Source organism: Lepisma saccharinum, chromosome 3, assembly GCF_977018435.1.
Source record: "Lepisma saccharinum chromosome 3, izLepSacc3.1, whole genome shotgun sequence".
Classification (NCBI taxonomy): Eukaryota; Metazoa; Arthropoda; class Insecta; order Zygentoma; family Lepismatidae; genus Lepisma; species Lepisma saccharinum.
Window position 1 is genome coordinate 73,067,261 of NC_139231.1, and position 14,180 is coordinate 73,081,440.

The window sequence follows — 14,180 nt, forward strand, 5'->3', positions numbered from 1 at the left end:
GGTGCCAGGGGTGTCTTACCCCCAAAGTATTCTTTCCAGATTGCAAGTGATTACGTGTACCAAGTTTGGTTGAAATTGCTCCAGGCGTTCAAGAATTATGCCAGAACAAACAAACATACACACACCCACACACATACATCCATATATATATATACAGGAATAGGGTTAGAAATGGTGCCAGAAGGGCGGATAAATACAAATAATGAAGGAGACAGTAAACACTTACCACACGAATAGAAATAATTCAATATTTCGCGATCTGAGTCGCATTTTCAAGAAGGTAGATAAAAGATCGACGACACTTTGAGTAGAGGCACAGAATACTGACCGTAGCGTCTCTACGGTCAGTGTTGCCAGAAACAGTTGAAAGGAAACAGAAAATACTTTAGCCAGTGTTTACTGTAAGGTGGGTGGGTAGTTTCGGGGAGGAGAGGAAAGAGTTACTGGTTGGCTAGGTTGAGTCCGGGTGGTATAGTGGCGTGCATGCCTGCTATATAGGCCCTTTCCCATCGCCTGCGGAAAGATGTGTCAGAGAGGGGGGGTAAAAGGTGGATGATGGCAACACGGAAGCAGTTATTGAAGGTGGTGTTATGGCTGTTGGTGTGGATGGCAACTGTGAAATCGGAGTTTTGGGTGGAGGAACGGTGATTATTTATCCTTAGATTCAAGGGGGTGGAGGTTTCGCCTAGGTAGAAGTTGCCGCAGATTTGACAGATGAGGGTGTAAATTAGGTTGGATGAGTGGCAGGTGCCCTCATGTGGTAAGTGTTTACTGTCTCCTTCATTATTTGTATATATATATATATATATATATTATTAGTTGCTCGTTCCATTTATTTGTCTGTTGGAGTCACATCCAGTCTATACATATTGATTACTCAGAAACTGGTAGGGTTACAAAGATAAATTTAGTTGTGGTGGTCAAAAATAAAAAGTCGGGACTGTATAGGTATTTAACCTTTGATATCTCAGAAATAATTAAAGCTGCAAATGTGCAATTCAGAGTCCCAACACAGCAAAATGTTATAAAATTTTCCTCAATTTGACACTTTCTAACTCCACACCCCTTATACACCTTTATGGCATGGTGCAAAGCACAGGGGAGCACTTTACTTTTACTTACTTTCTCATATTTTAAGTTTTTTACAGGTTAGTTCCCCTAAAAAATGTAAAATCGAGGTTCCACTGTACATATTTAGCTCATCTAAGACAAAATGTGACCTACTAACAAACTAATAGCATACTAGTGTATTTCAATGCAAACTTACCTGATTGATCAGTTCATGCACTAACCTGTAACCAATGACATAATTTTCAGTTCCTGGTTGGTACCCTTGGAGCATATCCCAAGGCACAGTAAACACAGTTCAAAGTTGTTGTTATGTCTTTTATGGAAATTTCAATGTAATGAGAATGCATGTTGCACTTTTTCTTTACTTAAAAAAATATTTTTCTTTGTAGAATCTTGCTGAAGCTGAGTATGTTGTGGCAACATATATGTACATGAGACTTCTGGGGTATCCAGCAGAGAAAATATCTATCCTGACAACCTACAATGGTCAGAAGCACCTTATAAGAGATGTTATTAATATCAGATGTGCAAGCAATCCATTGATAGGTCGGCCTCACAAGGTACAAATATTTATGTTGAATAAAGAAAGTTTTGGTTACTGAAAATCGGTACATGTATTTATATATGAAATTACTGTTCCTCAATTACATTGTAATTTTTCATGTAATAAAATTATTTACATTTTCCCAAGTAATGCACCTTATTTTTGCAGTGCCAGTGCAGCAGCGTATAAGAATTATTTCCCAGATTTTACATTTTCAGCTGTAAATTCTGACAATATTATTTACAATTTCTGATTGATACAGTAAAAAGCAAAATGTTAATATTAAAAAATTGTGCATTTCTTTACTGATATCCTTTAATTCTTTTGCAGGTAACAACTGTTGACAAGTATCAAGGACAGCAGAATGATTACATTTTACTCTCTCTGGTCCGTTCTCGAGCCGTGGGTCATCTGAGGGATGTTCGCCGCCTGGTCGTTGCCATGTCCCGAGCTCGCTTTGGTCTCTATGTGTTTGCCCGGGTGTCCTTGTTCAGGAATTGTTTCGAGCTGACGCCAGCCTTCAGTCAGGTAATTCTTCAATTCTGTGCAGATGCTTCAATCCCAGTAAAATCTGTTGACTGGTCATATTGCTCCATTATTTGGATACACCAAAAAATATAAGACCTTTCTCATAATTTGAAGCTTCTTTCACAGGTAGTTCACAACCTTAAAAAAAAAAATATTTTCATCTCAAAGCATGTTCTAGAGTAAATTACCCTTTCCTTCTTCATGTTGTTCTAATTGCACCAGTATGTACAGGGATTATCAACATTTAGGCCTCCCCGATGGCGCAGTGGTAGCATTGTTGCCTTGTAATCAAGGTGTCCTGGGTTCGATACCCAGTGGAGGAACATTGCACAGTGGTTCGGATCCCACTTTAAACTGTAGGTCCAGTCCCGAGTAGCCTTATTGTGCATAAAGTGGACTTAAAATAACAGTTCAATCAATCAATCAATTATCAACATTTTAATTCACTTGAAAATCCTGACCATTCCACCCAAAATAAAACAAACTTCAACTTTGTACGATCTTTTAAAAACATGTGTGCACATTTGGAAAGCCCATGTTTTAAAAATCTTATCAGTTATATGTAAAAATAGCTTTCGACGAACATACAATACTCATTGTATTATAATTTAAATATATCATACCTTCATATGTGCATATGGTGAAACCTTGATTTTATGTTTTTCATGGGACTAAGGTGAAAGAACTTAAAATGTGGGGAAATGTAAAATCGAGGAAAATTTCATAACATTTTGCTATGTTTATGTTAGGACCATCAAGATTGAATGTATAATGTGGGAAAATGTAAAACCAGGGAAGTTTGTTTTTCAGCTGATAAGAAAATATTGAATTTTATACGTAATTCTTGCTTATATTCATAGATTTTATGCACACAATATTGTCAATTTTAAATATGTTTTTTGCCTGTTTTCTCATATAACCACACTAGGGAATGCAGTTGATGCTGACAAATCATTTTTTCCCTCCTCTCCTACCCTTTTCATCATTCCACACAGCTGCAAAATCCAGTTTACAGTCTTGACACTACTCAGTATACAATAATATTATTTTTACAAATACATCCTTGTTCCTTCTTTCCTTTTTTAAAAATTGGAATTACAGGACAAATTGCAGTAAACAATAACTGGCAAATTATAATAATCATAGTACATATTTTCTGGTGACGACGAGGGAGGGAGGGGGGGGGGAAGGTGAGCTAACATGATTTTATTCTGATATTTTGAGCCCAGACAGGGCAAACTAAACAGTGCTAATCTAACTGAAAAGCTTAAACCACAAACAAATCAACAATAAATGATTACATGTCACAGCTACTATATGGTTATGGAAATGCAGCCAGTTAAACATTTGTGTAAAATGCCAGAATGGACTTTAGAACAAAACAATCGAACTGCAGAGAACATTCTTTCCAGTTCCACACTTCAATGCTCATTTCTCAGAAATCAGTCCAGACTATTTAAAGCGTGCATAGCAGGTGTATTGTTGTCCTGTATTGGCAAGGTTAACTTTTTGAGTCCCAAGGCCATTTTCACATGTAAGCCTCTCGATCCCGAGCCGATTTTGAGCAAAATGCAGAGTTTCAATTAAATGAGTGTAGATCGGAGACTAATTGCCCTAGAGAGATGAGTAATATACCGTTGTAAACGGAATGAACCAGAGATTCAGACTATATGAAATTTATGCAAATTCGGCGTATATGTGGCAGGGGGGAGGGGGCTAACTCTCAAAATTCCAAAATTTTGGGAAAAAAAAATTGGTTCCCCCACCCTCCTCTCAAGAAAAAAGTACATAACAGTGTCGACATGCACATGGAAATGATCGCTGACATGTAAGGAACACAAAAATATTTGCATTATTATCATATGACCAATGTAACTTGAGTTGTACCCCCAAGAGGAATGGTCGGCACGCCACTGATTCAAGCTTCAAAATGCAGCGGTACCTTGAAATGACTTTAGCTCAGAGACTATTTGCCCTGGAGATATGAACGATATACCGTTGTACGCAGAATGAATCACAGATTCAGACGATATATAATTTATGCACATTTGGCGTATATATGGAGGGGGAAAGGGGGGAAATCCCCTGAAAATACTTTTTTTAAAATGGGGTTTCTCCACCCCCCCCCCCCCCCCCGAAAAAAAAGAATATGAAAAGTTCAAAATGCACATAGAAATTATCGCTGGCATGTAAGAAACAGAAAAAATATTTTCATTTTTGTCATATGACCAATATTACGCGAGTTGTACCCCTGAAAAAAAAGGCTTGTATGCCACTGTCTCAAGCTTCTGAATTGAGCGAACTGCAGAGTTACATTGAAATGACTATAGCTCAGAAACTAAATGCCCTAGAGATATGAAAGATATACCGTTGTACGCAGAATGAATCACAGATTCAGACGATATATAATTTATGCACATTCGACGTACATATGGAGGGGGAAAGGGGGGAAATACGCTCAAAAATACTTTTCTTAAAAAAAATGGTGTTTCCCCTGCCCCCGAAAAAAAATGTCAAAATGCACAAAATGCAAAATTTATGCAAATTTGGCATATATATGGAGGGGGAAGGGAGAAAAACTCCAAAACTTATTTTAAAAAAATTCTCACTTCACCCAAAAAATGTCCTCGCACTTGGGCACAAAACGACACCTACGCACAACATTCACGGACGAAAAGCTAGAACACAGTGAAAAATGAGCGCCGATTCTTGCAGCTGCTTGAAATTCTATTTTTAGACAATGCAGGGAACCCCTGTTGCAACTTATGGACACTTGTGCTTAAAAAACAAAGGTTTCCTTCAGTGCGATTCGAAATTCCATTCTCACAACGCAGATTCAACAACCAGTCTTTCCCCTCCCCCTGCTTGCGCCCTCACGGAAAACTTTCATTTTGACATCGGATACTGATAAACAAGTTTTCTTCGAATGCAGTTAACAGGCGGGAGTGAAAAAGCATTGCTTTAGAACAACAAAGCCGGTCTTCCTTTGTCAGCAAAAATTTGACCTTGAAAAGAGACGCAAAAGAGAAGTCCCTTTTCCCGCCTTTTCACATCCATTTTCATGAAGAAAAGAAAGATGCAAGAAACATTTCTGTTAAATACATGTGTTAGGAACAATATAAAATAAAATTGAAATTCTAGCCAAAATTATAACGTAAAAACTACGACCTTGATACAGCGTCTCGACCGTGAGGGTTACATTTGGGTATCTCGATCGAGACGCTTGGGACACAAAAGGTTAAGGAGTTTTGGCAAGAGATGAAAGTAAGGTAAAATGCATACTATTTAAGAAAGCTATGTAACTTGCACTAAGTATGGATGGATATAGATAGGAAATATGTTTGGAATGTGTAATGCAAATAATCTCTAATATCCATGGTGATGTATCTTGTAATCCTGTGGTTTCAGGATGACAGAAAGCTTTGGATCCCAAAATTTCATTCCCCAGGCCAGTCTTAGAATATAATTACAAAGAACCTCAGAGGTTATTAAAAAACTGCAACATACTGAAAGGGCCACGGTATCTCGGTTGGTAGAGCAGGGCAGGTGATCTGGACCAGGAATTTTTCCAGTCATTTCCCTGTTTTTGCATGGCTCTGAGGCCCACCCAGCCTCGTATCAATTGGTACCTGAGGACAAGCCTGGGGGGGGGGGGGTAAATGTAGCTGGGCATGATGCTGATCACATCACCCCATATGCCTTCATGGCATGTGTGCACATGCACAGGGGTACCTTTACCTTACCTTACATACTGAAATATTTCACAGGGAAACAAAATTTTTGTTTGCATTGATACCAGCACTTATTCTAACCTAATTTGGGTGCACTGATTTCAGATCTGAGGATGGTTTTTCTCTGTAAGCTCTAGTTTTTTTTTTGCAATTCAACATTTTAATCTTTCACCATGATATCCACTTTTCAAAATTCAGTTGAAGTTGGGTGCCATCTTGGATACCATCTTGGCGAAGATATACTTAACTTATTCACAAACACTTGTAAGTGCATCACAATATGCATTACAGTAAGTAAATACGGCAAGATAAAAGCACTTTTTGGAGTATTAAACATGTATTCAATATAGTAAAATATGAGTGAATATAAGGCTTTTTTTAAGAAGAAAATAACGCATATCTCTACATGTAGACGGAAGGAAATATTAGAAATTTGATATGGATGGCATGTAAAGTTCAAATAGGTTCTATTCACGCAAGAATTTGCGCCTGTAGCTCTTGCTCTGTAAACTTTTTCAGGGCTATCTCGCTGGCAACTGTAGTCTGACATCATATCCTGGTCCCAACACCTTTGACATGCTCTTTTATGTCATTACATTCTTCTCGCAAATGTACTGAGTGACCAACTAGAACTGATCCATAAACATTCCCGTTATGCAAGAGAACGGGCATGATACTGTGCTTAGAGCTATAGAGAAGTAATTGCCATTGTTTGGATTACACGAGGTAAGACCTAATTGGTGAGAAGACCTGGGATAGCATGGCCGTAAACAGAGTACTTGTCTTCTGAAGAGAAGTCCACAAAAATCTGCTCTCTCTTTCGGAAATATGACACTCTTGCTTAACAGTACAGTACATTTTTTTCTTGCAACCTCCATGCTAATAATTCAGCTCCTTTATTATGTCTAAGTGAAGAAGCCATGATCCGATATGAAAAACCGAAAAAAGGTGTTTTAGGGCCTCACCGATGACATGATGGGAATGTTGTCACCTTGTCATCAAAGGGTCCTGGGTTTGATACACGGTGGAGGCACATAGTGGTCGCATCCCACTTTAAACTGCAGGTCCAGTCCCGATTAGTCTTTCTACACATAACGTGTACTTAAAACATACTTAATGAATCAATTAAAGGTGTTTTAGTGTATGGTTAGGGTAAATCTAAGCGTCGTTGTCCACCTATCCCCAATGTAAATACCAAATGGTGTCATTTTTCGCAAAAGTAAAAGTTTCAAATTGCATGATAACTAGCATGTACGGGAAAACCTGTTTCATATTTGAAATCAGGTTTACAAAATAACATAGAAACAGTTGAGAAATCCAATGCAACAGAAAATGAGAAAAAAATGTTCCCTTGTGTTATTACTGGCTACTAATCACTACATGTATTAATCCATTCCATTTCTCAATTTGAATATTATATGTGAAATGACATGCAATTACCCTTTCACAGTTAATGCAGCGACCAATGAAATTGTATCTTGCACCTCATGAGGTGTATCCAACAGAACGACTGAATGACACACCTCCACAGGGAGCTCCCATCATTGTGGAAGACATGCCTCAGTTGGCTGCATTTGTCTACGACTTCTACATACAGAAGGTACAAACTATGAAGACAGCCATGTATGTAAGTAATATTTTTTTAATTTCATTTCATTTTCAAAACCTGATTTTTAATCAGTGTTACAGCTATGAATCACTGTGGTGTTTTCTATATCAACATTTTAAAGGCATTACATTGCGATTCAGTGTGTATTTAGACATTTTGACACACCCTACATGATGAGTTATTTTCACAGTGAACATAATGTTAGTCACAAAAGACAACAATCTTATTTGATTTAAATAGTAAATTCTTTTTTTTAAAAAAAATATTTTTTGCAAGCTTCTAATTGATATTCAAGTTTCAGCAACCTTATATTGTTGAATTCAAAATTCTGTCTTTTTTAATACAGAATTTTAGTTGTTCATTGTTCTTGCTGTCTGTATTGATTGTCATGTTATTGTAGTGTTGTTGGCTGGCTTGTTTAAGAAATATGTTTAACAATATTTTGATGTGTATAATATATAAATCAGATATTATCATAGGCATGTAAACCATGAAGGCGTTGTTATTGGTGGTTTCTGTTATTCACAGTTGCTGAGAAAAGTCTGATAAAGGAGACTCATATTTCTTTTCGCTTTTGATATATTTAATGGTGAAAACGTGCATCATTCTTCACATCAGCAGCAAAAGTCTCTTGACATTTTTCTTATATGGCTAATGAATGATTTTTCAAGATGGGATAAAAGACACTGTTGTTTTTCAGCAAGATGATATACCACCCCATTTCTCCAGAATCATTCCGTACTACCTCTCTGGCACCTACCTCGATAGGTGGATCGTCCATGGCTCACCAAGACTTTGTAGGACTTGCTCTCCAGACCTGACTCCCCTAGACTTTTTTGTCTGGGGTTTCATTAAGTCTAGGGTGTACCAAGTAAAGATCAACACCATAGAGCAACTGACAGGAAACTTAGGAAACTTGTCCTAGAAAAATAAAGATATAAACAACCTTACCGCAATAATGTGGTGAAGGAGAAAATTAAGACCTTTCTGTTGTCATATCTGTAAATAGTCTCTAATTTAATGCAAAAATTATGCCATTTTTTATTATTTTAACAGTTTATTTATGTAATTCATATGCTCTGGTTTTATAAAGTAAATGTCTAAATTATCAGTTTTGTATTCAAAGGCAAAACCCACTGCTGTCACCATGTAACATACATTAATTAAGGAGGTTAATGAACCATTTATGTTCTTTGAGGAACATTTACAACTTTGTATCGAATCAGTAGAATATCAGTTATTGGTATGAATAAATTTTTATCATTTCATCCCTAATATACATTAGTATGTATTTCAATTTTCTTTTCACTGCAACCAACATTATTCTGAATCACAAGCTGTCACTGCTCCACACAGTCACCAAGATGAATACTCTAGGTTTTATTAGAGATGCCGAAGTTGATCCAAGTTTAATTAAGTTCCTCCATCCACAATATACGTAATGTCTTCTGGTGTTTTAACAAAGGGCAGGAGACACTCAATAATAGCTACCATAGTTGATTTGGCATTCTTGCGCATGCAGATGTTGTCATACAGGGAAGATGACTTTGGAGCTAATTCATATTTCAGATACTCACGAAGATTTTCACCTCGCTTAATTACAGCTGCAATTCTGCTTAAGAGCTGCAACGAGTTTATAACAATCTCTTCTTCTTTGATTTTGATGGTGCTGTAGGTGGCCGAGAAAGGGATGACTATCTTCTTTCTTTCAAATTTTACTGAACCGTAGAAGCCTCCAATCATTCTCTGAACTAATGTTTTCCCAACACTCCTCGCTTGATCACAATTTGTTTTATTGTCTGCAATGTTCTTGAGTAATTCCTATTGAGTTGTGTTTTCAAATGGGTCATGAACGGACAACCATTCTGAGAATTTCTTCAAGTCTCTATCGTCTCGAGATGAACCGGAGGGTCTTAGCTCCACGTGCTGTTCAGATGACACGAACTATTTCCCACAAGAGCCCTCTAGAACTTCTGTTACCTTAACAGTGATTGAGAATGACTGAATCATCTCGCTAACGTAGAGTTTGTTAATCCACGGCCTTGAGTTAACCCCCAGAAATTTTCATGGATTTCATTAAAGGTTGTTCGATAAGCAGATCAGTTGGGACTCTGTTCCAGAAAGTTTCTTCTCTGCGAATTGTGAAGTATCCTTGGGTTGTTAATTTATTGTAATACTCTGGTTTCATAGTTGCCTCTAAAGCTTCCATCTGCTGAATATAGTGATGGGCACATTTTGCATAGAAATGATGGCCAGCTGCATGATAATACGGAAGCATTGATTTAATAGCAGGCAAGTGAAGTTTCCAACCTCCTGTCCGATCTGAATGGATGAACAGCAGTACGATTCTGACCTGTTCAATGTACTGTATCCAGAGTTTCCCAGTTTGGGAAAAGTCACCTTCTTCGATTTCCTCGATATCGTTTGTCACATGTCGAATAGTTTCATTTTCCTGCAAATCTTGGATATTGTTTTCTCCATCTAGACATTGTTGAATAAGATCGCGGATCTCAGATTTTGTGATATCGTCAATGGGTTGTAAATGTCTCTGCAACTGCTGGTTTAGGGCGAGCAGGATCAAGAAGTGAGCTCTCAATGATCTTTGGTAGGCATGGCCATTCAGCATTTTAACTACTGTTGTCTTGGCGTACAGCATACCCCAAAGTTCCTCTATACCACTTCCTGACATAATGTACCCGATCGTGCCCAGAAATGACATAAGTAAATGGAAACCTCCTAAGCGCACTACAGCTTTGGACAATTCAGAAGTTTCTCTTCAGTTGCAGATACAATTTCAACAGCTTTCCAGTATAATGGCTGGTCGAATGTCACAACACAGGTGCTCTGCCCAATTTTCTTGCACTATTTCACTGCATACAGCAGAGTACAGTAGATAGTATTGATGTGTGATGCTACATTATTGAAGAAAGGCAAAGGAACTACACTGCTTATATCAAAGGGAGAGTCTTGATCTTGTACATAGCGTGCAAAGCACCACCACAATGGTTGTGGCGTACCCTTCATAAGATGCATGGCTATCCAAGGGTTGCTTGAGAACTCTGCTAGGAGTCCAGGAATTAGTGTCGCATCTGGAGGAGAGAATTTTTTTTGATTTCGAGTCTGGACAAGCCTGTCTGTTTCAAAATTAAATATCTGAGATAATTTTTATCCGATCTGAACGAGGTTTTTTTTTAAATTGTAGGTAATGATTAGCTCATTAAAAATATTACAAGCCTTACGGTCTATTTCTTAATCGATAAGGAGATTTTTGCGTAAACTGCCAGAGCAAGGGCCAAAAATCCAACATTTTTCAGGTTTAAATGGATGTAAATTCTTTAAAAGTGATTGGATCCAAAACTGTTACACTTAGAGTTAAAGTTAGGTGTTTTTAGAGTTCAAATAATTTTACACAAATGAACTACGACTTATCATTTCCAAACTATGACCAAAATTCTGAACTGTACTCATATTGACTGGCCGCCATCTTTGTACGCCATTTTGAGGATGATGCACACATGCGATTCTTCGCGACTTTCAGTAAGTTATTCCAAATAACTTGAAAAACAAATCCTGATATTTTTAGTTTTATATAAATTATTTGGGCACACAATCCTTTATTTACTGGGCTATTTGTACATTTTCTTCTGTTGCTTGTGGAGAATACAAAACTCAGGATAATTATGCAAAGTGCATGAACAGTAGGAAAAAAAAGTTGGAGGAGTAAATCTCACATTCAAAAATTCCAAATTGCTGGTTTCAATCATGCAAGTGTTGAGAGCTTGCTTTCTTTCCTTGTAAGAAATACATGTTTTCTGGAAATATGGCATGATCCTATTTTTCTCTATACCCATTCACAAATTGATTGATCTGATTTACTTTACTTTACTTTTCTGCCACTTTTGGCTAATCACGAAGATGAGGATGAGAATGGATGGTGGGACATTTGCAAGGAACACCCATTCCCAGGCTGCGATTCGATAGGATGAAACTGATAATAGGACAATCACAAACACTTATGAAGACACAACACAGGATGCATAAAGAATTATGCTGGCTGTGGGTCCAGATGCCAGAGACTCATTCGGTTTGCAGATTGTAGTCCAGGGTGTACTATGTGGAAGAGAGGTTGACATTTTAGGCACTTCTGAAAAGGTCACTTCTAACACCCTATATATATTTTTTTCTTGACAGTATTTGGATTAATGTACAGTGATGGAAATAAATACTTCCTTATAGGACTTTAATACCAGTGGGGCAGTATTTCTTTCCACCGCTATACACCTGATGTGAAACAGCAGTCTTCACTTAAACTAATGTGGACTCTTATTAGTTTGTAATGATAATGTGTAATACAATCTCTCCATTTCAGGATGCAAAGAAAACATGGAAGAAACCAGGCTTCCATAAAACCGTCGCCCCACAGCGTTATGTTTCCCATCATCCTGGAGGGGATAGGGATACTGATGACGAAGAAGAGGAAGAAAGAATGACAGAATCAATCAAAGCTGAAGCAAAGGAATCCAAAGAGACCTAGAAAGGCACATTTTAAGAGGCAAACGTCAGAGTGAAAAAAAATGAAACAAAGTATCCAACTAAGCTCTCCTATAATCTAAGGATTGTGATATTGCTTAGTTTATGAACTTGTGAACTCTGCAGCCATAAATTGAATTTTATGTGTTGATTTTGTAAAGTATTTGACATACTGTACTGTAAACATGTATTAAACATCATGTAGAATAAGTATTTTGAATAAATACAGCATGCTATAATATTTTTTGTGTGTTATATCATATGTTGGTTTTTAGCGATACTATTCATATGTTACATTTTCATCTTTTTTTTTCCCTTCCCTTCATAATATGTACAAATGTTGTTTTCAAGTTATACTGTTTCATACATTAACCCTTAAACACTGAGCGTGACATGTATGTTACACCCAGTTGTGGTCAATAATGCCGGCTGTGATATACAGTGTGGTGCACTAAATGATCCCTCATTTTGTTCTTGGATAAAAACTATTATTATAAAGAAGCTTTAAATGAAACATGTATCACAAAAAAGGTTACACTTTGAAAAAATGTACTACCGCAATGCATGCTCAATATGACCCCCGTTGTTACTGGTAACCTCAGTCAAGCGAACACCAATGTTTCCAATTACCATCCAGCACATGAATTCCGTAATTTCACTGCAAGATTGGCTAATTTTTTCGTGAAGCACTTGTGGATACTCAGTTGCTGAAAATTGCACATTTTGTTTGTTAACCACACCATCCAAATGAAAGTGTGCCTTGTTAGAAAACCAAACATTGATGAGTGTTGCGTTGTCATCCTCAGCCCAATAAATAAAGGTCATTAAAGGTCATTCTCTGCTGTTTGTTTTCATTTGTGTGTTTATGCACCATGGTAATCTTGTACAGATATATTTGAAGATCATTTTTAGGAATCCGTTGAACAGAGCATCTTGATATCTCTAGTTCTGTTGCTGCTTTTCTAGCCAATTTGTAGGAACTCCTCTGCACAGCGACTCGAACAGCTTCAATATTCTTAGGCGAACGCACAGGTTTGGGACGATCACGCTACGATTTCCTTCCATTCGAAAGTGTTCATGCAGTTTGTGGATTGTTTTTCCTGGGGCGGCCCACCAAGTATGAAACTGTACACGAAATCACCTCTGAGTCACAACAATACTTTTTTGTTTCAGCAAAAAAATAGCATAGTTGCTGATCACTGTTGCATCATAAGCCTTCCTTTGTCGGCCATGTTGTCTACTCTAGCCCGCTAGCTGCAGCATCATGAATTACGCTTCACATTTCATTACGTGACTTTTCCAATGACTACTGCAACTGCTGTTAATGCACATGACGTGATTCCTCATCTCAAATCCGAAAAAAATATTAAGAAAAACAAATGGGAGATCATATCGTGCATCATCCTGTATATGTCACAAAGAGAGTTTCCACGTAGAATGTGGCTTTTTAACATACTGTGACTCACGATATGTTTGGAGATATGTTTTGAGAACTACATGATCCTTGAGGTATGTCATTAGTAATTAGTACAATTTCATGTGATTCAAACTATATTTGGGGGGCAGTCCTGAAGATAATGTGTATTTTGCAGGGGGAGAGGTGTTTTTTTCTCATGAATTGTGACAATATCTTTATTTTCTCAATTCTGGTGCTTCAAAACAAATTTTATCGAGGAAAAGGGTTCTGTAAGGGTCTTCTGAGAAGAGAAGAGTGCTAATGGAATTGGGGTGACAGTTGAAGTAGGAAGGTCAGGTCAGAATCCTGTAGAGAGCAATTGATAATGTCAGATGATTAGATACACTTACACATTGAGAAGCACAGTGCCGGGAATAAAATGACTGCTGGGTACTGGTTGGGGCAGAGATGGCTTAGCTGTGCTATTTTTAGCCACTAAAGCCAATAAAGAAAGAAATGTGTGTCACAATGTTTCGTTCGATGTCAAGAGACCTAGAAGGGGAAGTGCACAGGTGCTTTGTCAAGGGTGAACACAACCACTTGAGCCTTGACTTTTGAAGTGGATAGGCAGTGGCATGTGTGTGCGAGACTTGCAGTCGTGTGTGGTTCAGTGGAGTATGACAGTTATCTGTGGTTCAGTGGTATATATTTTTCTTGCAAGAGGAGTAAGGCATACAAGATGGTAAGAAGATCGAGTTTGTCATGAAGTTC

The 14,180-nt window shown here is 37.6% G+C and overlaps 1 protein-coding gene across 2 annotated transcripts in view; it reads left to right on the forward strand.

Annotated features, from left to right (window-relative positions):
- Positions 1–12,034, forward strand: part of LOC145985130 (RNA helicase aquarius) — a 195,012-nt gene extending 182,978 nt beyond the window's left edge. For both annotated transcript variants that reach the window (XM_083118776.1, XM_083118775.1), the window contains 4 exons: positions 1,461–1,631; positions 1,946–2,143; positions 7,325–7,501; positions 11,853–12,034. In XM_083118776.1, coding sequence (XP_082974902.1) covers positions 1,461–1,631; positions 1,946–2,143; positions 7,325–7,501; positions 11,853–12,017 — 711 coding nt within the window. In that variant the 3' untranslated portion in view covers positions 12,018–12,034. The remainder of the gene's footprint in view (positions 1–1,460; positions 1,632–1,945; positions 2,144–7,324; positions 7,502–11,852) is intronic.
- Positions 12,035–14,180: the final 2,146 nt, after the last annotated feature.